Here is a 27,001-nt window from a genome sequence, read left to right on the forward strand (position 1 = left end):
CCATGTTGTGCCACTAATGTCTGTGATTTACTAAACTGGCCACTCAAAACTATTTTACAATATAAATTTGTTGGATTGATATTTGACACAAGCACATTTTCCCGGGGAATAATAAGAATTGGATTAAATTGTATGTGTATATCCGGTCTATTACTTTTTGTATTTTTATTTAATTTCACGTATATGTATTTACTCATTGTGTTTTCATTTTATGTATTTATGTCATTTAATTCTATTTGGATTTATTTAATTTGTATTGTTTTTAAATGCTGTTCTAATGCATCGCTTTAAACAAGTACTTGAAAGGTGCTATACAAATAAACATGCTTTTGCCTTAACGTTGTAAAGAAGTATATAAATGTATTATATAATATATATACTATATATATATATATATATATATATATATATATAGACCACATGTGCTTCAAATTTAGATTTTCTTTCTATTAAAAGTTCAACAGTGACAATAGATATTGTAATTCCATTACAATGCTGACATCTAGTGGTGCTGTCACATTTGTACACAACAAAGATTTTCAATTGTTATGCGTAGAAGCTGCGGTTAAAACTAAATTGTATTTGCCAGTTGCATCCCATTAAGACACTTGAATGCACAAATTAACATTAACAGCTTCATGGCACATTAGGAAAATATTCATGGAAAAGTCAGTGAAGTAATGAAAATGTGATTAGTTCAATATTTGTGTAATGCATGATGTTAGTGAAGCTGCGTTCTGTCAAACAGAGGGAGTCTGAATGAGGCCTGTGATGCAGAGCAATGACAAGAGTCACTTGTCGGACATGACTCGCTGCTAACGGCACTTTGCTAAATGACATCATCGTCACAGTGAGGTCAACATGGGCACACAGAGGTGCCATGATGTCCATGTTTCAGGGGTGAAACCTGAATAGGATGGACTGCAGAGACAACATGGTGGGAAACATGTTGATGGAGAAGAAATCAACATAATCCAGTCTTTGGAAAAGTGTATGCACTATGTGATCACTTTATATAAAACTTGATTGATTTTTATGGTATGCAAACATTAAACGTGTTTTACACACGTGTTAGCACTTATTAAATCTCTTATTGAATTAAATGATCTACAGTTAGTAGTTATAAACTGAACAGGCATCTCATTTTTCACATGCATTTAACACCCTCGCTGAGTTGGCCTCTGTGCCAGTGCTGACAGCTAGTGGGGAGGAAAAAAGGCCAAGTTTCAGATGTATCCATCTGCAGCTGCCCAAACCCTCCGGCTCCTCTGTGCAGTGCTCCAGTTAGTCACTCTGTGTATGGTCATTTAGTGGCAATGTCTGAAAAAGACAACATTATAGAATAAATATTTACTCGATGATGATTATTAGTAGTAGTTACATTTTTATTATTAGTATAAAGTAGTAGCAGCAGCAGTTGTCGGTATATGAGTCATTGTAGTAAGTCTAATTTATAATAATAATAATAATAATAATAATAATAATAATAATAATAATAATAATAATAATAATAATAATAATAATAATAATACAATTATTATCACTACTACAATCAATTTTACTATAACTGTACTTTTGATTGTAATTTTGGTGGAATAAATCAAAGTAATATTAATCAAAAGACATTCCTGATGACATTGTTCAGACCTTACGATTAAGTAAAAGTAGCAATAATTTAATATAAAAATACATTACAAGTAAAAGTCTTGGATACAAAATTAAAAGTGGTATCAACTAAATGTATATAAAGTATCAAAATCAAAAATACTCATCATGCATATCCTGTCATTATTAGATATTACTGCATATGGAGATATTATTATTAATGCTTAAACCTGCAAACAGATCTGGGAGGTCGCATTTGAACTAATTTATATAATCTGCAGCAATCCATCATATTTTATAAAGATCAAAGGTTGTATATATAACATCTGCAAAGTAACTAGTAACTATAGCTGTCAAATAAAGTAAAATGTTTCCCTTTGAAATTTAATGATAGTATGAAGTAAAATGGAAATACTCAAAGTACAAATACCTCAAAATTGCACCTACGTACAGTACTTGAATAAATGTTTTCAAGTGTAACATTCTACTGTATTGTACTGTATGAAAAGCAGAAATATAGATAGCATGCCTCAGCCTCATTGTAATCTGAGGTTTAATCATTTTGTTGTGTTTTTGCCAGGGGTGCAGTGCACAATAATGTCCACTAGATGGCGCTAACATATTTAATTTTCAGGGCGTGTGCGCCATGTGTTGCCTCCTCCAGGCGAGTCATTAAAGTTTAGCATGTGAACACTTTTGGGAAATTAGAGAACAATGACAGGTTTGACTGAATACATGTTGTTTGAACATCTATTTCCAAATTAGCTTCAACAGGTGAAGTAAACTTAAATTCAATATTTTACAGAAAAGTTGAATCAGAGAGCAAATAAAACAAAACAGTAGGCTACAATTAAAAATGTGGAATATAATTCGTTTCTGTTTTGATATTAACTACACAAAATTGGATACAGTTGTTATACAAATACACAGTCTACCAATCTACCAACAGAGTTGTCTGTTATTAACTATTAAACGAATCCATGCTTTGCTGCTAAATGCTTCTGCTGGCTGTCTTATACAGCGATATAAAAAAACGGTGCCTGCAGCTTCATTAATATGCAGATTTAATTTAACTGCACATTAATAGTTTATGCTGCCATTGGTCAAATGATCACCCTTGGGTGAACATACTTTATTTTTCAGTCCCTCCAATCCACAAATGTACTCTGAAGTATTACTGAAAAACTGATTTGATATACTTTTATATTATAATTTACTAGTAGTATTAGTATCATTACTCGATGCTACAGACAACCACACATTTTGACTTAAAAACAATGAACAGTGAAAATGTTCCGTTTAAAAAAAAAAAGGGGTGACAACTGATTTCTTGTGATACATTTTAGAAATGTTTTTCCTCTACACAGCCCATTAGTCTGATGTTGCACAACTTTTTTATCTGCAAGTAAGCATCAGTGCCTATAAATGGAGACACCTCCTATTAGATCAGCTATCAACAGCCACTTGACATTGAGAAAAGGAAACAGACAGACTGCCTTTTAAACTCAGTGGTGCGGCCACTTTTATAGAATATTTCGTTAGAACAAACTGTTTGGCAGCTCACCATGCAGGCAGCTTTAAAGTTAGGCTCTTCAAGCTGTTAACAGCACAGTTAAAACAGTGCAGGAAGTAATACCATGTAAGAACAAACGTTTCATACTCAAAATATGCCTTTTTGACCTACACCTCAGTAAGCGTCTAATTTACGATGACAAGAACCTTAACGACACTGGGGGGGGTTTTTTGTGCCATTTTACAATCTCAGAGTATTATTTAAAAGAACAAACAGTGTAGTGACAGAAAGCAAAAATAATTTTATTTTTATTTTACACTTTAAAGAATAAATTAATTAAATATATGCCAAAACCATTAAGGATTTCTTTGGAAAAAATTCAATTTAGCATATTATCTAGTTTTATCCAGTTCATGGTGAATTCACCAGACCGTAGGAAAAACTTCTCAACTTCTAATTTTACATTCATGACAAACAGGCACAAATAAAGGACTTCAGACCTTAATAATGGTCTCAAGCAATTCACACATATTTATTTCTGCATTTTAGAAGCTTCAAGCCAGGGAGTGAAATCCGGACAGGTTGTTATAGCTACCAATCCACAGGGGTTCCGATGTCTATTTAAAACCCCTCAGACCCTCCCTCTCTCCTTTAAACAACATTATATATCACACACACTGCATGCTAATGCGACCAATTCTCAATGAGCACTAAAACACATCTTAAAATTAGCTCATTCTGTTGTCTGAGTTCAAACTGCCTGACAAGGCAACAGAGGGAACATATCATCAGAATTCCCCCTTTGGCAATACCTGCTGATTGGGTCTTAAAAAAAAGCAAGCAGCTTTTAACTTTTAATATTTGGCTCCCGAGTTCTGCCACGAGTAGTCGCGAAAGATAGATTCTCCCTCAGTGTTTTTGGATAATAAAAATCCATCAGTGCAGATTCGTTTTTTTTTCAATCTTTAGTTAAAATCTCAGTGCGCGTATGAGCGCGCATGTAGACTTTCTGCTGGAGAAGTTTTAGCTCAACTTTAAGGATGATATACCTTGGATGTTTCCTGTTGCTCTGTGGGCTTACGCATGTCATGGCAAGTTATCCCATCTGGTGGTAAGTTATATTTTCATTATATCCTCGAACGAATGGTGACATGTTTTTTTAAATGTTGAGAAGTATCTGCTGATCCGTTTGTGTGTCAGTTTGAGTGGTTATTTCGTTTCTGACAGCAGCGGAACATTGAGGTGCACTGGAAGTTGTTTTGAGACGATTATCATGTGTGTTGAGGCGCAAAGGATAAGGATAGTCATTTAAGGAGAAAAACACGCTTTTAATTTGAAATTTATATCAGAGAACAGACCTGTAGAAACCAAAACAACTGACGAAAAAACATGTTTCTAACTAAATGTTATGTTTATTTTTTAATGCTATGGACACCGACAGTTACAGCATGAACGATGCAATTTTACTAAGACCAATTTGCAGCAGGTGCAAAGTTTGTGTGCTTGTAAGTGTGTGTGTGTGTGTGTGTGTGTGTGTGTGTGTGTGTGTTAGTGTGTGTGTGTGTGTGTGTGTGTGTGTGTGTGTGTGTGTGTGTGTGCGCGCGCGCTCGCTCGCGTCCACTCATGTGTGTATGGGGTCAAAGTGGCACAGAATAAATATGAAATGTTGCCCAGAGTTTAACCTTAATGCTTGGGACAAACTGATAATGTAAAACATACTGTATATGCGTAGTCTATTCTTTATGCAATTTAAAATATTTATGGTAATATTATGAGGATAACTATCACAACATTTGAAATAGAAGCATTTATTGTTTCTTATCAGACTTGGGACAGTCTGTTCTCACTGTTAAGTAAGTTTAACTGAAGGCTTAACAAACAAATTCATTAATTTGAAGTGTGATAGCAACACTTTCTTGCATTTTTTTTTCCCTTTAAATCATACAATAAACGCAGTCACTGCAGAGCATGCACTAATGAGGTTGTAAATGAATGTCCTAACTATTCCTCGTATTTAAGAAACGGACAAACATTACTACTTAGCACTATTTTTGGGAACGTTTTGTTTTTTGTATAAATATCCTGTCTCATCTTCTTTAGAACCTCTTGTCTGGTTTCACAATGTTAAAGCCTGATCCATCAGCTACACACATCAATCCCAAATGTCTTGTTACCGCTAAACAAACAACTAATACGTGTTTTATTTTGAATAAAATCTTTAAATATGTGGTTTTGCTTAGATTTTGGGTGTACCGTACTACTTCCCTTAATGGGGCTCCTGGTGGTAATACTGATGAGAAACTAATTACACTCACAGCTGGAAGGAAATCCTGATATAACAGTGGGTGGAAAAAAACTGACCCAAACCAGTCCAAAGTCCTGGTTCTAAAAGTTAGTGCATATAGTCACACTGGATGCTCTACCAACAGTATATTTGTTGTGTTTTATCACCTGCTTTGAGAATCTTTTGCACTTTTGTTTGTTTGATGCCAGTGTGTACAGTGTCATGTTTTAACACACTCGTGCACACTGGCAAACAGAAAAAAAGAAAAGCTTTGAATTTCAATCTCCAAAAGAGCTTTTTTTTTTTTCATTTCTTTTTTTGTGGAGCCAGTTTTGAATGACACAATGGAAAGCAGGTTTCCATTCTGTCATAACAAAACTGCAGCAAGTCGAGAACTAACTTATGTGTTGATGGTTTGATTTTGGAGTGTGGGTGAGCTCTTTGATTGAAGAGTGTAACTACAGAAGCAAAAGAGTGGCAGGTAAACATAACGGGAATAAGTTTGCTGTATCACTCCTACCAGTACAAACAATCTTTGACTGCAGAAGTAACACATGAAGTCACCTTGAGTTGAACGTTCTTGACCTAATACTGTAGTTCTTTTTTTTTCTTGCAAGACTACTGGTGTGTTTTTTGTTTCATAGCAACTCATCCAAAGTCAAATAACGTGGTTCCTTTTGGATTGAGCTCAATACGGCTGCATTGTCTCTCCCGTTTTCAAACAGCATGTCAGCTATTTAAGAGCTTTCGCTTCTGTGAAAAGCAACCTGTGATGTTTCGCTGACAGAATCTGCTGAACTTCGCTTCAAGTGGCCATCGGAACTGCATCACACTCAACCGATGTGCCACAGTAGTCTCTGGGGATAGGGATATGTACTAAGACAGGTTCATGTCTGTCTCTACTCGACCTGCCATGACATAGCCTGGCTGCAACCCGCCACCCCCCCACCCCCTTCCCTAGTCCACCCCACCTTAGAAGATAAATACCTGGAGGTGAAAGCTTGCCGCACATTCCTTTTCCCAAACATATTCTCTTGATGTCAAAGTCGGCTCCAAGGCCCCAGGGCCCCAGGGCCCACGAGTAAAGTGGTAATTCTAAGGTACCCTGCTTGGGCTTGCTGAAATATGCATTAAACCTGCCCTGGATACACTTAGATGAGAGGGGGAAAGTCATACTGAGACAAAAATTTAATATGATATATGCTTTACTTAAGTATTTATTTATGACCGTTTTCATTAAAGTGTTCATTTGACACCTTGAACCTTCACAACATTAGTTAATCTTCTTTTTTGAACACTTACACTGAATATGAGTCTCTTAGGAGGGCAGCTGGTGTGAGGAGGATGAATACATTTCTCAAGAAGTGGAAAAAATGAAAGCAAAAGCACTCAATAGATGCTTAATCCAGCATTTAAGTTTAAATAGTTGTTAGAGCTGGTGTCCAACATCGCTGTTCTTTATTCAACAGCTCCTTAAAAACAATCATAAATCATCCCTGGTGGAACATGCCCGGCCTCCTCTCTTAGGCCATTTCCTAACACAGGAAGAGGTGGCATGCATTACTCAGACCCTCTGAGACAGACACAGACACGTGCGTGAGTGGAGCTAATGAAGCACATTGACTCATGATGGTTTTGTGTGGCACAGTTCAGCAAGATGACCTGGCAGAAACTGATTCAAAAAGACCCTCCCAGGTGTAGTCTTGATGAGTAGTAAGGCTCATTACAGACTCTGGCCAAGAGGAAACACCGATATGACATTTATTATGCATTGTTTTCTGCTGATGGGATACATTTGGTGAACGTTCACTAATGCAAAAGTCTTTCTCAATGATGGAGTTGATGTAAATCCCAACCTCAGAGGTGTCACATTTATTCCTCGTAGAGGAAAAGAAAGCAGAGGCGGTTCAAGACCATACTGACAGTAGGACAACTACTTGTAGGACTAATACTTGTAAAGAATGCAGGCCTGCAGCAATTGTTTTTACCTCCCTTCAGTCCCAGTAAACATCTCACGATGATGAACCTCTGATGAATTGTTGTACACTTTGTTTTGCATTTCATCTCTGTTGTGCCTGTTGGAGGCAAACCAAAAGTCTGCACCAGTTTGGGATGTGGACTCAGGTTTCTGCCGGGAAATATGCGCTTCAGGGTGTATGGACTGACAAGGGCCAAAGAGAGGCCAGTATGTAATAGGAGTGCCCTTGTTTACTGATGGATGTTGCAGACAAACTGCAGACAAATGCGATTTCCTCAGGAGTCATTTTCAACTTGCCATTGCTCGCTTACTAGATGTCTCATTTATGATTAACTAGAGCGGTCTTGTCTGTAGAAATAAGGCGAGCAATTCTGTTAAAACCAGTGTGACACACAACTCTGACATTTGCTAACTGGTTCACTCTTGCGGATGACTTACACACACCTTGACCACAGACATCATTAAAGTGCAATATTAAAAATGTAATTAAATCAGCCTTTAAATTTTCCCCGTCATACATGAGGCATTCAAGGTCAACGTGTTTTGCTGCCATCAGAAGTGGTCAGCCAGGGGTCAGTTGGCTGAGGAGATCTTTTCTTGGGCTGTGAGCCTTTAAAGAAAGCAGCCTGAGGCCAGTGTCAGGAGTTTTAGTAATCTTGTTGTGATCAGCGATTAGTCCTTGAACAACAGTGAACGGGTCAACAGAGAGTGAGCTAACTGAGCGGCAAAAGACTGCACACCTGCTCTGGCTCAGCCTTTGTGTAACAGCTACAGTAACTATTATCGAGCCCATATCACTCAGGGGAGGATCAGCAGATTACTGTTGCCAGTGTTCGCTCTTTATTAGACAGTTGAGGTGAAATGTAGACTCGTCTCGATTGCCAACAAGCTACTCTGTTGATACTCTTGCCAAAGATAATAGGAACTCTATTAAATAATCAATTCAAAATATTGCTTTTGGTGGCATATCAATACAAATGTAATAGCTCAGGTCAGCGGGTCATGCATTTATAGAAAATGTATTTGTTTATATAAATTACAATAATGCTTACACAACATTATATGCATGCTTTAATAAAGAGCTGACATGCAAGTCCAACCAATTACCCACCTTTAGTATGAGCCAATAAGGCTTTCTGTGATGTGGGAATGTACAAGCACAGAAGAGTCTAATGTTTCTTAAAATTGGGATAAGTTACACACTATTCAATGATGCAATGGATATCCTATTTCTATGATTACTAGTTACTAAAAGTCCTAATTGAGAGGACACAGAAAATAAAGACAGAAAGATAGAGAGAAAGCAATAAAGGGAACGAGACAGAGATATGTAATCAGTGAACCAAGTTTGCACTTGTTGTATCCCAGAATACCTTCCTCAAAGGAAAAAAGGGGGGGCTGGGTTCTGTGTTACACTTAATACACTCTCTGAAGTTTCAATGTAGGGTTTGCACTCTTATTACCCTAAGCCAAAGGCCTGTTAAGTGTGCGGACAGTTAATAACAAGGTGTAGTTTTCCAAGTTGTCAGCTTAAGGTCTATGAAGACCTCTAGATGCATTGTGGACTTTCATCTTAGACAGAAACACTGCCTGCTTCTGTGGCAGGAGGGCTGCAATTTCAATACACACAAAGGCCAGGTGTCTGCAGAGAGGGTAGTTGAAGGGATAAAGGATGGATGCCTAATGGTAGCATCTGATACAGTTAATAAACACACACAATCAAACTCAGACGTAAAATTACCCTGCACCTGGAGAGGGAAATTAGCCTTCCCCTTCAGTGCAGTTAAATCAATAGATTAAGATAGACAGATAAGATGCAATCATGACAATGTGACTTCCCCTCTCCTTGTAGGTCACTAGCAGTGGGCCACCAGTACTCATCCCTGGGCACTCAACCCATCCTCTGTGGCAGCATCCCGGGTCTGGTGCCCAAGCAGCTGCGCTTCTGCCGGAACTACGTGGAAATCATGCCCAGTGTTGCAGAGGGGGTAAAGATTGGCATCCAGGAGTGCCAGCACCAGTTCCGAGGTCGACGTTGGAACTGCACCACAGTCAATGACAATCTGGCCATTTTTGGGCCAGTGTTAGATAAAGGTAATGTTACACAGCAAACACATGCATGGGGGATTGTAATAAGATGTGCAGTGTGCTCTCTTTATTGTCATCATAGTGCACATATGCAAGTCAGTGTGCTTCATGCAGATTCCGCCAATATATACGTGTTTCAACTCCCCCAAAAGATTCCTGGCGTTTTAGTTTGGCACCATCACTGTGGTTTATTATCTGTGATTAACAGACATCAAAGTGATCAACCATATTCCCCTTTTCCAAACCAGCTTTTGAAAGGTCAGACAAAACCAGCTTTTGCAAAAGTGCTACTTGCCCATAAACAGAGTACAATTATCAAAGTAAGAGGCTGTCAAGTCTCAAGAATCAACATATGCATGAAAATATATGACAAACACAACAGCAACATATTCCCCTGAGAAAAAAAACTAGTTTTTAATTAAAGAATTGGTAAGAAAGTATAAAGCTTTTAGTTACTGCACGTAACATTACACCTACAATACTTTTACTTTGGTGACGCTGTCTGACCCTACTGCCCCCAAACTATGTTTCTGGTACTTTCTTAGAAGTTAGTTCTTCAAAGCACCTGCAAATAGACTGGAACTGAAAAAAGAAAGCGTCTTATTGTATCTCTATGCTGATTAACTCTTCCATTAACGATTCTATATTCTCTCCGTCTTATATTTGCATAAGAAAAGCTGCCCTCCCTGCGTGCATCATTCATTTTGCTCTTTCAAATCCTTGTTTAAATAGACTTTGGACTGAACAAGCTCTGAGCAGCCTGTATGCATGAAATAATGTACACAATTAAGACGAGTGAGTTCTGTCTTGTTGGAGTTTTCTTTAGGAGGGAATCCCCTGTGAATGTTCTGCTGTGCAATCCTCTGAAGTGTCTTACACAAGGCTGTAAACTGGAGTTTTTCAAAATACATTTTTCCCATTAGATTCTGTGATGATGTATTATACTTTTAAGTGAATGTCAAGTCTGGTCTACTTATGGGCTCAGGCTGCAGAAATCCCCACTGTGGTGGTGGGCGGATTATGTTACCTTCAGACAGAGCCAGCCAAGTTGTTTCCACCTATTTCCAGTATTTGTGCTAAGCTAACCGTCTGCTGGCATATTTAACGGACAGATGTGAGTGTATGGTATCGATCTTCGCCTCTAGCTCTCAGCAAGAAAGCAAATGAGGGTATTTTCAAAAACCTTTAAGTATTTAATGTCTTCAGTGAGTAGAGCAGGTGCTTTTTGTAATATACTCTTCCATGACGCTCTTTTTTTGTCTTTTGTTTTTTTCTTCTATGTCTCTTCTTGCTAACTCTAAAATGAGTTACAAGCTCCAAAATTGAGAATGAGTGCTAAATATAGGGGTTGAGGGTCGGAGATCTAAACCTGTCACGTAGTTTACAGAAGATTGATGCAAACACAGGGGGTTGGAGGTTACTTAGGGCAATTGCTTTTAATAAACTCCTGAGCCAGTTGATAGAAGAGGCTTGAGCTCAAGTAGGTGCCTAACGATAGGGGTTCTCAATCCGAGTCCTATTGTGGTGCAAAATGCCACCACATCTCTCCCATTGCCTCCCCTCCCAGGCCTAAATTGCAGGGGTACTGAGTGGAAAGAGGAGGCAGCTACTGGGCTTTAGTAAATCATTTTGATTGGATTAAGGTCACTGAGGCCCTTAATAATGTGAGAGGTCAAAGTGGCTGGATTAAGTGCCTTTGTCAGAGGCCAATGAGAGTGACTCAGGGGCTCACAGGCCTTTGATAGGGCTTAGTAGGAGAGGGCTTCCATTTCACTGGATTTGATTGATGCTGGTGTTTGTCTGTGCAACAGGGCCATTGTCCTCACTGGTGTCTGTTTGTCTGCGATTCAGACTGTTGTGTGTCGGTTTCCTCCTGCCTTTTTAGGGGCCAAAGCTGAAAGGAAGAGTAGGCGCCTTTATAGGCTTCAGGGGCTTAGTTCCTATCAGTTAGCCCATCACTGCCCATGTCCTCTTCACCTTCACCGAGGACATTAGAAGTTTGTTTTACAGAGGTGGATTAAGCACTGGATAAGTACGAGAAGAATGAGAAACATGGATTATTAAGAAAAGAAGGCCATTCTGTGAATTTAGTTGAGACTAGTTTAAAAAGAACAGAATGGAAAAAGATTTTTGAGTTTCTGCTTGAGGAAAAAAACGCTTTGATCACCAACACGACCTCCTTTCAAATGCATATGCATAAACATGCTCATGCCAAATGTGATCATACACAAACACTCATCCATCTAAACGCACACTGTCACGCATACTCATACCCAACCACATGCATCAAAACATAAAAGAGTTATGTTCCTCCTGCCGTTAAAATTGACACATACTTCTTCTATGTGCATGTTCTCTCTCCCTTGCACATGGCCTGATCCTCTCTCTATGTTTCTCTCTCTCACTCCACACCCCAAATCACGAACCCCACCTCCAGGCTATGTCTGCGTCAGCACTCATTAATTTACATTAACTAAAGTGTCAAAACATGCACTGCTGGAATCTGCCTGTGATGAAAGGTAATAGAAAGCTGTGCAGGTGTTCTTAGTCCGTGGAGCCGATCCAAGAGCTGTTTCTGCATTCTTTGTATTTACAGAACACCTACCTACTATATGGGTATAATCAGGCTCCAGTTTATGAGTCATATGATAGAATTAGTGAGGGTAACTTTGCTACAAAAAGTGGACAGCCACAATTTTGCAGGTGTTACCACCCACACAGGTATAGACATGCACCGTCACTATTCTACTTGAAACCATTAAATTTAAATGAGGTTTACAGGAAACTCCTATTACGTAATATATAAAGCATGTGGAATGGATTGCAAAGTTTCATACTGTTGTAGCTCTGACTTATCTAACCTTAATTCCTTAGGTACCTCTGCCTTGCCAGCGCTGTTTACCTGGAAATCTACATAATAAATGAGCCTACATTATTAAGTCCCAACTAAACTAACTAGGAAAAGGTCAGGGGATGTGGGTTACGACCTATGACCTGAGGATGAGAAAGTGTAACTATTTAGGATGAGCTAAGAGGTCTGTGCTTCTCATGAGACGTATGTCTCTCCATTCTGGGGGAGGGAAACTAGCACACCAGTATATCATTAACTCTGGGCAAGAAAGAAAGAAGGGGTGTGGTAAATGGAGTTGATGGGGGGACCTTAGCCCCACTCCCTGCTGGGCACTGCTCAGAGCACAATATCTTCGCAACCATGAGATTAAGCAGGAGAAAAAGTGCTTTTCCCCATTCACACGCCCTTTAGATTGTTTTATTAAACCATTTGAATAGGGATTTCCCCGTCTGCCGACAAGCGGGGTCCAGCCAATGCATAGTTCTCTGTTGCTATGACTTAACTTGGTCCCCACTAATCACCGGCCAGGGCAAATTTCATATAAAATATCTGTGGCCATTGTGGGACTAACACAGCGTGACAGTGGCAGCACAATAGGGGATTCAACCCCCCAGCAGGTTGTAGGGACCACTTGGCCTGCCAGGGTCTGGCAAAGTTTGGCGGAGGAGCATTGTCGGAGTAAGAGTGTCCTGAAATACCATAAATTGGTCGTAAAATCAAGAATGGGCGAGCAATTAATGTAAGTGCTGGTATTTCCAGGTCAAGTAAATTCTATTACTGGTGTAGATAGCCCCTATATATGTTGCATGAAACACCAAGCAGTAGTTCTTCTAACCTAGAAGTTCACAAAAATATTTTAAAATGTGATCATTTGTATAACTTTTGCTGGCTTTTTGATACAAAGTGAATTTCTTTCAACAATACAGAATGTGCCTTGGAATTGGCACCAGTTTGACAATGTGGTGTTGAGGTGTATATATAGACTAATACTCTCCTCATAAAGCATGTGTGTTCTATATTTGCAGATGTGAAACACTTTTAGTCAGTGGTTACAATAAAAACAAAATATTTATTTTCTTTTCCAGGTTAGCTCGTCCACTCACACACAGAGACATCGGGACGTATTTAATTTGCCCCCATTCTTCTCCTTTGCTCATTTTATCCCAAGATAATCCTCTTTTCCTCTCCCATTTGAACTCTTGCACGCCTTATGCTCCACACCATCATTACCAGTCATCCATAAGTTCACGTTTCCAAAGGAGTTCCACAGGGTCCCATTTTAGGTCCACATTTCTTTTTTCATAAATACTGACTAATGTTTTGTGACACCCTGAGTTCAACTATATTTCTATGCTGAGAATACAGTCTTATATAGCAGAGAATAATCTAATTAAATTGACACAAATGTAGTTGTATATGCTGAGAGAGGCTTTTTCCTAACTATGACAATTTAGATTAATGTAGGACACTAACTCACAGCTCCAAAATAAAAAATATGAAGCACATACTTTGTCGGTTTTAGATGATGCTTGGTGATGTGTAATTAATCACTGTAGACATCTTTCTGCCCTGAGCTACCTTTATTGCAGAATAAAATAATACAATAGCCAAGTGAAGTGATCTGTGGTGGATGCAGTAAGTGGGACTCCAGGAAGGAGAGCAGAGGTTCAGATGTATTGTGAACATTAGTAACCTTGTGGGTATACAATAGCAGTATGAAGTGGGTGGTGGAGGATGCCAGAAGACCTTTTCTCTTGCATCATTGTTCCTAATGCCCTTTAGTCCTCAAACTGGTTGGAACCTGCTGTAAGGGAGGAGCTCCTACTCCATTTAGCTTTATACTCCTCCTTTCTTTTCTTTCTTTCCCTCTGTCATTTGTGTTCTTTAGACAGAAGCATGTACTGCCTCTTTATCTCTTTATGTCTTTATCGCACAAACAAACACACGCACACACACACACACATGCAGATACACAATCTAAAATTTCACTATTGATCGTTAACCCTCTCTGTCCATTGCTTTACTCTCTGTTCATTTCATATTTACACCTGGTGTTTCCACATTCTTTATCATGTTCTCTCTGTCTCTTTCTTGTGATTGAGCAAGACCATACAAGTACATATATTGAAGGCAAAATCACTGTCATAATGAATTCTGTTAAAGCCGGGAGTGCTGAAGCAAACAATGTCTCCTCTTCTATAACTGTGAAATGTTGATTGGGATTGCATATCTGGACGCTACAGTGCCATCCCCATGTTGTGTCTATGATTTGTCCCCACAGTGTGAGGCAGTTTCCTAACCTTTCAAAAGCCTAATTGAGTCTCTTAATTATAGGCCTGTCAGCCCCGTCTCTTCCTCTCATCTCTCTGGAAGATCCTGATCCCTCTGAGTCATCAGTTAGCTATGTCAGACAGAGGCAGAGAGGCCTTGCTGGCCTTATTCAGAGACAGGACGATTGATGTCTGGGCTGAATGAACACACAATACATTACATTACTTCCTTACATCTTGGTAGATACAACCTGAACACATGAAGGCAACAATAGAAATAGACTCTACAGTATGTATAGTTTGTTTGATATTGTCTTGCTTATGCAATTACACAAGGTCAAACACAAGTAGATGTTATATTCGTATAAACATGTGGTGACCTACATTCTCTGGCAATTATAGGACAACTTTTCTATAAATTGAGTCCTGAAAATAAACCTTAGCATTAGGGACTCATTACTCACGTGACGTCACTTTGCAGGATGTTGCCTCCGAGTATTTTTCCAATGCTCTATGACTTACAGATAAATGAACTTCTCTTTCCAGCCACTCGAGAGTCAGCGTTTGTTCATGCTATTGCCTCAGCGGGAGTGGCATTTGCAGTGACCCGTGCCTGCGCTGATGGTTCAGCCACCATCTGCGGATGTGACACACGCCACAAGGGCCCCCCTGGTGAGGGATGGAAGTGGGGTGGATGCAGCGAGGATGTGGACTTTGGGAGCATGGTGTCCCGAGAGTTTGCTGATGCGAGGGAGAATCGCCCCGATGCACGCTCGGCCATGAACCGCCATAACAATGAGGCAGGAAGAATGGTGAGTTTTCTAAAAAGCTCTGTTTTCTGAATGTGTTGTAGCAGTTTTTCTACTTTCAGATATTTGTTTAACACATTCTTTTATTTTATTTTAATCTTAGTCCCTCAACGACAACATGTTCCTGAAGTGTAAGTGCCATGGGCTGTCGGGCAGCTGTGAGGTCAAGACGTGCTGGTGGTCTCAGCCTGACTTCCGAGTTATTGGCGACTACATGAAGGATAAGTATGACAGCGCATCAGAGATGGTGGTGGAGAAACATAAGGAGTCTCGCGGCTGGGTGGAGACCCTGAGACCCAAGTACAACTACTTCAAACCCCCCACAGAGCGTGACCTGGTTTATTATGAAAGCTCACCCAATTTCTGTGACCCCAATCCCGAGACCGGCTCCTTTGGCACCCGCGATCGCATCTGCAACCTGACGTCCCACGGCATAGACGGGTGTGACCTCCTCTGCTGCGGCCGAGGTCATAACACAAGGACTGAAAAGAGAAAGGAGAAGTGTCACTGTATTTTCCACTGGTGCTGCTACGTCATCTGTCAGGAGTGTGTGAGAGTCTACGACGTGCACACCTGCAAATAAGGACGTGTGGTTTTTGCCTTTTCTCACCAAAATGGAAAAACTTCAGTAGGCAGAAGAACAAATACAGCAACTTATCTACAAGACATGAGAGACTGTAACGCTGTCTGACCTCTCCATGGACTCCAGTGGCAAGACATAACGGCCTTGCATTTTGTGCTAAAAAAGAGCCGGTCCCTGCCTTGATCAACTAAAAGTGTTGAGTAGATGTTGACATCACAAAGCATTGTCCATATGAACCGTGATGATGGCGATGATGACAACAATGTTGATATCTCTAGTGATGACGAAAGACTTTTCATGTACTGATGTAGGAGAACTGTCGGCTAAATGACAAACACCATATTGGTGAATTCTTTTTCCTTTTCTGTTCCAAGTAGTTACTTTAGTTGAGAATAGTACAGCACTGCCAATACTTTCAAGTCTACGGGGCATACATTGAAAGTGTCACATTTCCTTCAATGTTTAATCATAACTTGTTTTTGTGACAAAGATTGACAACATTTATGGGCAATTTACATGATCTGACACGCAACAGCATGCATTCTCCTCCTCAATATTATAAGTATGTATGTGTATATTTGAAAACTAACATTATCGTTGTGTGAATGAATTTTTTTAATAGTGTTAATATGTTACTGACGTGTGGGTAAGAATGCACTTGCACCTGAGTGAATGTAGTTATTATGCTGCAATGTGTTTACATATTCTCAAATTCTTAAGCTAACGAGTTAATATTTGCTTTAAACGACTAATTTTATCTCGACAGTAGACATGAGCCACATCAACTGAACATTGGCAAAACAAGAATATACACAGTCTGCACATTTCCTGAAACACCTGAAAACACTGGAAGCTTTTTCTTAAGAGTAACAATGCTTTGAACAACATCCATAGTTATGACCAAAGACAATAATAAAAAAACCTGTAAGTCTGCGGTGGTCAGAGAGCTGTAAATGAATCTGAAAGGTCAGCACTTGTTGAGAAATATGAAGCATGTTCTCCTTGTTTTTATCAGTATTAGCAATGTCTCATGGGACTGGGTGTGGGGAAAACTGTTATTTATAAAAGGGATATTCCCACTATATTTTTGTTTTATTTACACACATATAATATTCTTTTATTCTGATATTTGATGAAATAGAGGTCAATTCTGTACTCCCTGGTAAAATAAAACACATATAGCAAACATACCACAAACTGAGCTGTATATATAAGCTCTGTATAATGCAGTAGAGTTTGCAATTGTGGTAAAAAAAAAAAATGATGACCAAAACCTGTGCATGAGATGATTCTCAGCTGTGGCTTATTGTTCCCCAAACTAAACAACAAGCAGCATCACTGAAACTATCAATACTTCCCTTATTTTAATGCTGCTAAGTAAAGATAATATTTTGTGTGTGAGTGTGTGCGTGTGTTTGTGTATGTGTGTGTGTTTAGGTCCTTACATACAGTGTGTTATTGTCTATTTTTGTTATATGTATATTCTTGCATGTATTTGATTCTTTCTGTGAAAGAAATCTATTATATGTAGTTTGGAGAAAAGAAATGTGAAGTTTTGACTAATTCTTGCATATAGTAATTCCCATTTTAACCAAATAGACCAAAATAGAGTTTATGTTATTTTAGTTGCCTATGGTTTTGTAGTCATGCTAAACATCAGGGCAAAAATGATTCATGTTGCTCTCCATTAATTTGAGAAGAAATACAAAAAAATATTTATTTATTTGGAAAGTATAAAACTACTGAAAGATGAGACAAGTAACATAATGTTTATGAAAAAGTGTGCGTGCCATTTCACTGATATCCTCGACTATAAAGAGATGTGTAAAGTCACTGATGAATTATTGTTTACAGCCAATGTAATGCTACGTCTCAGGCATGTATAGTATCGTCGCCCAGCCATGACTTTTCATCCTGACTGAAAATATTAATGAGCAGCCAGTTTCACATTTTAAGTCATCTTTAATAAAGTACACAGCAACTATTATCAGTACAAGATCTGTTATCTTGCATTTATTACTGTACACTTTACATGTGATTGATTGCTTGTGTGGACAATTTGCTTATGTTCTAATTTCTTGTCAAGTCTTTAAATCCAAAGTTTTGTACAAACTAGTTTTTGCGTTTTTATGGATTTCTAAAATTTGATGTTTTTTTATAATTATTTATTTCATGCTATGTACATATTAGTAAGTAAAAGTATATATTTGCAGAAATACATTTTTTTGAAACAGTGTTGTGACTTGTAACGCTGTAGCCTTTTTACCTCATCTCTGTTTTTTCACTGACTGCACACAGGTATTGTTTGTCTTACTGCCTGTAGTAGATTTCTAAAGTTAACTCTGTAACACCAAAATAAAGCAACATAAACAACCAAACTTGTTCTATAATCTGTGATAAAAATGTTTTGTTGATTTTTGTGAATTGTGAAATTCGCCAAAGATGGATCAATTGACCTCTAACCTGTGGCGGCTGGTCTGGGGGAAGGCTCCTGAACACAAATATTATACATATTATATTAATTCATTTAATTAATTTAGGCATCCAGTAGCTTAAAATACATATGACATTACACATCTGCCCACCCCTCCTTCCATTAAAAAGTAATTACAAATAAAAATAAGAGATAAAGGCTTTACATTGTAAATACAAAAGTAAAAATACAGGCATATATAAATAATTACAAAAATACACCGCAACATTGACCACTGTTTTTTGGTTTTATGGTTTTAATGTTTGAAATGTTTGAATCCCCCGGCCATCACCGAGGGGGTGTTGTACAGTCTTATGTCCAGGGGGACAAAAGAGTTCTTGAGCCTTTGGAGCAGGACAGGGACAGCAGTCTGCCGCTGAACACGCTCCTCTGCCTGGTGAATGTGCTGTGCAGAGGGTGCTGGGCGTTGTCCAGGATGGATGACAGTTTATCCAAGGTCCTTCTCTCTGCCACTGTCACCAGGGAGTCCAGCTCTGTGCTCACTTCAGATCCAGCCCTCCTCACCAGTCTGTCCAGCCGCCCAGCGTCCCTCTTCTTGCTGCTTCCTCCCCAACACACCACAGCATAGAAGAGAGCACTGGCCAGCCACAGACTGGTAGAACATCAACAGCAGTTCTTTTTGCAGACCCTAGCCTTCTCAGGAAGTACAGACGACTCTGCCCTTTCTTGTGAAGAGTGTGTGTATAAACTTAGCACATGAATCTGAAGACGATAGCACAATGTAAAATACATAGGTAGCATTATTCAGCCACTAGATGCCTTAGACAATAAAAACAAGCGATTTATGTTCCATTGGTCAACTTCAGCTTTGTAATGGTGTAAAGTAATGGTAACAGGTTGTGGTGATGGTAGGAAGCTCCCAAATATGATTTGTTAATGGCAGTAGTGATAGAACATAATTGCTTTGACGTTAACAAGTCAGGCAATGTTCTGTGAACTCATGTGCATCAAGCATTTTCATGAATTCTTGCAGATCTCAGGTGTGAGAGATTAAAAATGAGCTTTTATTGAATCTTTACTTTAAACAACAGAATACTTTCCTTTTTTTTTACCTTTTACTGATTTAAATGATGTTGAATTAAGGGCACATGTAGTGGTGAATCCAGATTCAGCTGACTCAAACAGGTGGCAATCCTCAACACAAATATCTCCGTCACAATAAACAGAAGCATTAAGACCGCTCTACTGACAGGTCAACAAACTCTGAACCCTGTTCAGTGACATGCAGGTAAGCCTATAGCTGGCACAGAAGACACAGCCATATAGTTACCATGTTGAATACCTAAAGGCCGCTGAATTAGCTCCAAGGCTGCCTGTCTGCAGGTGCTACATTATGAAGGCACTATTGCAACCTACCACGGACAATACTGATGCCTGAGTGAGTGAGAAATCAGATCACAGACCCACACTTAGAATATGGACGAGCTGTCAGTCATGAAGACTAATAGATTTAGGCCATAATGCCCAAACATGGGCCATGGATTCGTCGTCATAGGACGAAAGAAGAAGAAAATAGAGCAGGACTAATAATTTGATTCCTTTGAGAGACTGCAGAAGCCAACTGTGCTTTTTGGGGAAACAATAATACCAGAAAAATTTCAGTGATGAGAGTTAAGAAATAGATGGAGCTTTGTTGAAGAGAAAGACCTGATCTCAAGATAGATTAGGGGTTGGATGTGAATAGAGCCCACCACTGCTCCGGCTCAGCCGCTGGACCCCTGATAGTCTGAGCCCTGCAACAATGTCACCACCAGAGGCCAGGTCTCACTGCTATCTAACCCCATTATCTCAAAGAAAGATTGATACACACCCCCTACGGAGTGGAAGCACCACAAAAAGTGATACCCTTCCGTTCTCATTCATGTGGATTCATTAGTCCGCCCACCCCCACATCAAACTATATTTTAAGCCGTCTTTCATAGTTTGTCCTACGACTGAAACTCATTACTTGGGTATACTTATTTTCCCAGACATTCATAAAAATGCTATGGCATTAAAATCCTGCCTCATGATGGGAAATGAATAAAGACTTGTTGAAGACTCTGTTGTGTATGAACTCCTGGGAGCCAGCCAGGTTCAGGTTTGGTTTAGTGACTGGGAGGCTGTCAGCGGCTCATTCCACACCTCGACCTTTGACACTTTTCACACCATCTGAATGGGAGAAAACAAGTACAAAACATGAAACAGATCACAGGATGGACAGAAACTCCAGCCCTACAGCAACGCTGTCTTTTGGCTGAAGGAAATGGGCCCTTCCCTTCAGACCAGACCCACCTAGCAGCTTTGTCACCCAAGTGAGATGAACATTGTTAGCAGATAGTTGCCAGAATAGACCACGGTGGCTCCAGTGAGAGAGAAGGCATCCTGACTGTGAGAACTTTGACGCGACGACGCTGCAAGAGGCACCACCCAATAACCATATAAATTGGAGACAATGGACCCAATTGCAATCAGTGTCCTCTTTTCACTTTATGTCCTGAGTTTCACCCTGACATTCACAAGAGACCACTGCATGCATTTAAATAAAGCCATGTTGTTGAGGGGCAGACCGGAGCGTCATACAGTGGAGTGGTGAAAGGCCCACACTCAGATGACACGATGCAAATACTCCCACGGAAGTCACACTTTGGTTACAGCCAGCTCTCTGCTTCACTCTGCCTGAGGCCTTTTGATGTTGTGAACATTACAATCTCTCATAACAAACATGCAAACTGGGATTAATACCAAATATGTTCAATTTGAGGTTTATTTGCACGCCAAAAGCAGAGTTTCATCAAAAGATGGTGTATCAGAGAGCTGCTCAAATGCTCAACACTACAGCATAGACTTCAGCTTTAAAGAATGTCATTCTCAAAGCTTTTCTTGTTTTTAGGTCAAACACACCAAAGGTGATGGGCCAAAACTGAACTACAGAGAAGTACAGTGAGTGGGCATTTCATTATGTAACTGACTTTGAAGCCAGTCTCTTGATGTCTATGTGTTCTTCTGTGCAAAATTAGATCACTCCCTTGGATCCAGTTCATCTTTAACACATTTAACACATCAGACCATTCAGATCGGAGGATTATTAAAAGTACAATTCTTTTTCTTGTGTGAATAAAACAGTCTGGTATACTGCCACAGTCTAATTTGAGAAGCTGACACATGTTATTACTGTATTTAACTCCCAAATAAAAATAATACAAGCTAATCCCCCTCTAAATGACTTTATGTATCCTGGTTTTAGATGGTCCTCTAAGTAATAATCCTCACTTCTCTTTTCTAAATAAATAGATCCTGACAGCACTCACACCTTTATCCAACACTTCAGCCATTAAATTCTAACTTAAGATCCACCAATGTGTTGTTTATCACACAATACTAATCGCTTTCTTGCCCACTTTTAGATAAACATTAGACACAGTAGACAAAATAATATTCTACAGATAACTCTATCCACTCAAACCATTCTCCAATGGCTGTGTTGAAACATCTTAACATCTGTAGCAATCATGGCATTACATTTTCTCTTTTACGACAAGGGAGGGGAACGTGTGAAGTATGTCACCTGCCATGAATGAGGATGATGGGTTATCTGCAAGATTTCTAAAGAGGACAGCCATCATCAGAAGAGATGTGCCACCTGTAAAGCAGCCTTATTCCCGTTTGAAGTGCCTGTTTGTATTGTTGAAGCCAACAAAGGACTTTTGCCACCTCTGTACTTAGAAGAGAACATTAGTCAAACTGGGGGAGATAACAAGGCGAGGATCGGGCGGGGGGTGATATGGGAGACATACTAATGCACTACACAGTCTACAGGTGTGTGTTTGCGCATGCATGCGTGTGCATTAGATTACCCCCGGTCATGCTCTGACTATTCAGTTTGAGGAAGAGTTTTTCAGGGGAGCCCACTGTGTTCGGGTATGCTGCTGTAAGATGTGGTCTAGAAGTGGTGGTGGTGGTGGTGGGGTGCAGAGCCTGGAGGTTGACAAGGGGTCATCCTCCAGATCAATGCAGGCCTAGGTTGTAGTCGGGAGGAGGTGGCAGACATGATCACTCATTAGTCACCTTTTCACCTCTCTGTAGCTCAAAGCGGTTTAGCAGGTAGGATGAGCATGTATGCATTTCTAAAAGCAGTTTCAGTAATATTCATTTGTTCTTTCTCTCATCTCTCTGGTGGGGGTCTAAGGTAGAGTAACTTAGAGTAGGTTTACCTGTAGACAGGGCCTGTCTGAGACTTTTTAGGGCCCTAGCTGGGATTTAGTGCATGTGGGCCTCTCCACATCTTCAGTTTTCAGTACAGCCAAAGCTGAAAACTGAACACTTTTGGAATTGCGCATGTGAAAAGTATGGCTAATAAAGCTCTGCAGTTAAGAAATCAATAAAACATTTTAAAAATGTCTTTGCAGAATAAGGGACTATAAGAACCAGGCTGAAAATCACCACTAAATATTTATATTACACCCAGAAGTACAGATTCCCAGAGTGGATAGAATAAAATAAAAAGGTAGATGTTTTGTTTGATTGAGGAGAGTGTCGGCTATTTTGTCATCATGTAACCCTAAACAGGGTCGAAGTGTTTATGTTTAGCAGCAATGAAAAGAATCCCTCAATCTTCTCAGAGAGTGTTTTTTTGTGTGTGTCAGCATAGCCAAAATATACTGTAGGTATTGTCATGAAGTATAAAATAGTGATATGTCTTTGTTCGTCCGACAAAAGGCACTTTCACATGGAGCGAGCGAACTGATCACTCCTTGATGGCATATTTGAATCTGCAACTTGTTTTACGACTTAGCATTAACGCCAATGCTTTACTTGTCTCGCAAACGTGTTGAATTTGAACTACATTACAAGAACACCGGCACTTGACAACTCCTCACTGAAAATCATAAGATGTCCGGCCTTGACACATCTTCTAATATGTGCATCGTAATTTACGAGGAACTATGTGTGAACGATTCATAATAACCAAAGTAAAGTAACTTATTCTTGCGATTATCATATAAGCTTTATTAGTTTATTTTGTTAAAAATGTAATTTGGTTGAGGCATCTCTTGATTAACAGATCTGATTTTTTAATGATTTAGTTTCAGAAAGACATGTCATAGCTAGCAGTGGTGGAAAAATGAAAACAACTCTGCAAGTAACATAACCTGAATGTAAATTAATTAATGCAAAACACCCTCAAACGCCCTCTCTATTTTCCTACCCCATTCCTATTTGGTTCCACACATCTTTACATACAGCAGCTCCACCGGCAAAACAACTTTGGAACTTTGTGAATTTGGAAGAATTTGGTTTAATATAAACCACATTGCTAAATGCTTGAATAAAATATTACCTTAATCTACATACTCACAGACTTGTTTTTATTTTCAAATGAATCCACCTTTTTTAAAGTTCTATTTGTGATCAAAAAACATCAGCTTAGTGTAATTGGAAAGCGAAAAAGGAGGAGGGGAAAAAAAAAAAGATGGACGTCCAAATTGATCCGCATTATTGTGGACATGTACTGAGTGAGTGAGATTGGGTGTGTCAATTACAAGGTGACTAGCAGTGGAGAGGAGCGGGGTTATCATTAGCAGGGACTGGCGCTGGCCTCTGGTAGTTCCAGTAATTACCTCACAAAGGGTGGTGCTTGCCTTCCCACTGCTTTTCCCACACTGCACTCCAGGCTCAGAATTCCAATCGGCCCCAGACCTGCAATCTCCTCGGTTTTAGACAGCAAATTACTGACAAGTCCCATTCTTCACAGCACTGTAATTGCTTTTTAGTGCTGTTTTTATTGAGGCAACCCCAACCCCCTTGCCCTTCCCTCAATAAAGCTAAGTCAGGGAAGGGGCGAAGGGTTAATATAGATAACATTAGTACCTAATTGGAAGGTCTCAGACCGCAGGAAAGTTTCATACAAGTCCGGTCATCTTTTCCTCTTGTGTGCAGATCTTTATTGAATAAAACTATGTTTCTGTATTAAATCTATTTTCCAGTCATCAAGAGATACGTGTTTTCTTTGAAATGTATACTTCATTAGTTCCACATTTGTTATAAAGGTACATGCAAACTCTGCACAACTGCTTCTGTGTGTGTCTGCTCCAGAAAAGTGATGTAATTTAGGCTCTTCACATCCCATACAAAGAGAGGCACTGAGCATCTTGGCTACTCTACGACTTAAATCACTTTGTGTTGTCTTTCCCACCCCTGCGCATTACTCTCTCAATCTATTACTTTGTGGAAATCATTAGTCTCCATGTCAATACAAGCTCCGAGCAGAGAAAACATCTCATTATGGGACTTAAAGAGATCCGTAGCATTCTCGGCTCTGTCAAGCTGTTCTTCCTTTCTTCAATATAGTTTCTCTCCTTTCACTCAGAGGACAAATTCTCCACGTTCCAATGCCGGACAACCAAACAGTTGCCATTTGAAATGAGAAAAAGAGAAAGAATGGAAAATGGCTGAGGGATTAGAGGATCTAAACAGGATAAAGGGATAGGAGATTCTTGGTGTGATCCAGTTTAGTTTGAAAGATGGAGGGTCTTAACAAGGATTTGAGACTTTAGAATTCATTGTGCCATTATTTCCATCCTGTGCAGTTTCAGCTAAATTGTTTGCCGTTTTGTGGCCCTTACAAGCCTATAGTTCTAAACATCTTTACATGCAAGTGTACTCCCAATATTATTTAATTATTGTGACATAATGTGCCTATAGTCCCTTTATTCAGATGTATAACCAGTTCCAGTTTGTTTCCCACATGTACGTTTCCATACAACATCACATGCAACTGACCATTTCCCTTCACCTAGTAGTAGTAATGTAAAATAGCTCTCCAGAGGTTTTTTCTGCCTTCAATAAAAAACCAAACACAAAGATATCATAAGGACAATATCACAACAAAGAAAAGTACAGAATGCAAAGATGAGTTAAGAGCGGTCTAAATGTTGAAAAGAGATTTACATGTCTTGTGTTTTCAGCCTATGCATCAAACGTGACTACATCCAAGCTTTATTGGCTCAGCAGCAAAGTGCCCTAGGGCTACAACCTGCAATTGACTCGGGTAGCAACCTAATTTGCCTGTGCCCTTATGTGTCCATCTCCCTGTCAGTCTGAGCAGGTTGACACCTCTGACCCTGTCAGGGGTGTCAAATAGCTTGTCAGAGGCCTTCAATAAAGTACAATGACAAGCCCTTTAATGCATTACCACACGAGTTCCAGCCAGAAATGAGAGGCTGTAGCTTTTCCAGCCTCAAGGCAGACAGGTGCGCCATCGAGCAACACACACACACCAAACACACACACACACACACACACACACACACACACACACACACACACACACACACACACACACACACACACACACAAATAGGACCCTCCCTATCAAAACAATGACCAGCAAAATGATAGGTTGACAACACTGCTTACATGTTGAATATCTATATTGACATATTTGGAGTAAACCAAACATCACAATATTAATGAGGAACTATCAATTGTTTTAATTATCATTATATGTTTTGGCCCTTGGTGCACACACTTGTATGCAATGTTCAAAATGCATCAGAATTCATTATTCAATCACTTACAGATTATATTTCAGGGGCTTACATAACCAAAAGAGATCAGTTGTCAGTAGCAATACAAAACACCATACCTGGACCACCTTGGGAGCATGTTAGGCCTGTCACCATGAGGCCTCTCTAAAGGGCCCAAAGGGCCACTTACAATCCACCTGTCAATGTCACGGATGCCTGAATGTTGGATAATAAGATGAGACCGTGTTACAAATCATTTTGCATCAACATGACAAGTGAAAAGTCCCATACGCCAAATCTGGACACCTACCTGGTTTTGATGCCACAGGTTTTGGTTGGTGCTGGTTGGTCCTCAAGGCCCTGCTTCAACATGCTGTACATTCCAACCAATTATCTACCCCAGGGTGCAACAGGTTCACACTTAAATCTTTGATGCCTCCTCCAATGGGATATAGCTGGATTTAAAACAGGGAACAGGGGTGGGACAACCCTTAAAAACCTGTTTACATAGCAAACATGAATCAACTTCAAACCAACCCACTGAGGGAAACAAAAAAGTCTTTCAAAGAAATATCTTTATCCTCACTGTTGTTTCATCTTGCAATGGCTCGTCATAGCCCTTGTGGATGCTTGAAGCAAGTTTCAAAGAGTAGACGTAGCCTCAAATATTACACCAGTCAAAATGTCCTTTGAGTTCATAGAAGGTGGTGAAATGTCCTTAAATGTGGGTCATTTAAAGGGTGCTGAGACTTTGAAGAAATGGACCATGGTAACCTCACGTCGAACCAAGTCATCCTTTAGAAGGAAATCCAGTTCCCTGGCATGGATGTCGCGTTCAACGTGTACCCTTACACCTTGCCAGTACACCCACTTCCTGCAAGCCAGCGATTCCCATTCTTAATACACCCCCCACACCCACGCAAGAGGCCCCCATGTCCTTTCTGAGGAAGTGCGTCCTTGAAGCGCTTGTCTCAACCATCTGTCACGGATGTCCCAGGACATCTCCCATCGATACCAA

General features: G+C 39.7%; 1 protein-coding gene across 1 annotated transcript; it reads left to right on the forward strand.

The window, feature by feature from the left end:
* Positions 1-4,106: 4,106 nt before the first annotated feature.
* wnt3a (wingless-type MMTV integration site family, member 3A) lies at positions 4,107-16,043 on the forward strand. Its single transcript, XM_029453702.1, is given in 5 exon segments — positions 4,107-4,139; positions 4,141-4,229; positions 9,233-9,474; positions 15,136-15,401; positions 15,502-16,043. Coding segments are annotated over 5 exon segments (1,110 nt in total). The 3' UTR covers positions 15,982-16,043.
* Positions 16,044-27,001: the final 10,958 nt, after the last annotated feature.

This window comes from Cottoperca gobio, chromosome 17 (assembly GCF_900634415.1).
Source record: "Cottoperca gobio chromosome 17, fCotGob3.1, whole genome shotgun sequence".
NCBI classification, from domain to species: Eukaryota; Metazoa; Chordata; class Actinopteri; order Perciformes; family Bovichtidae; genus Cottoperca; species Cottoperca gobio.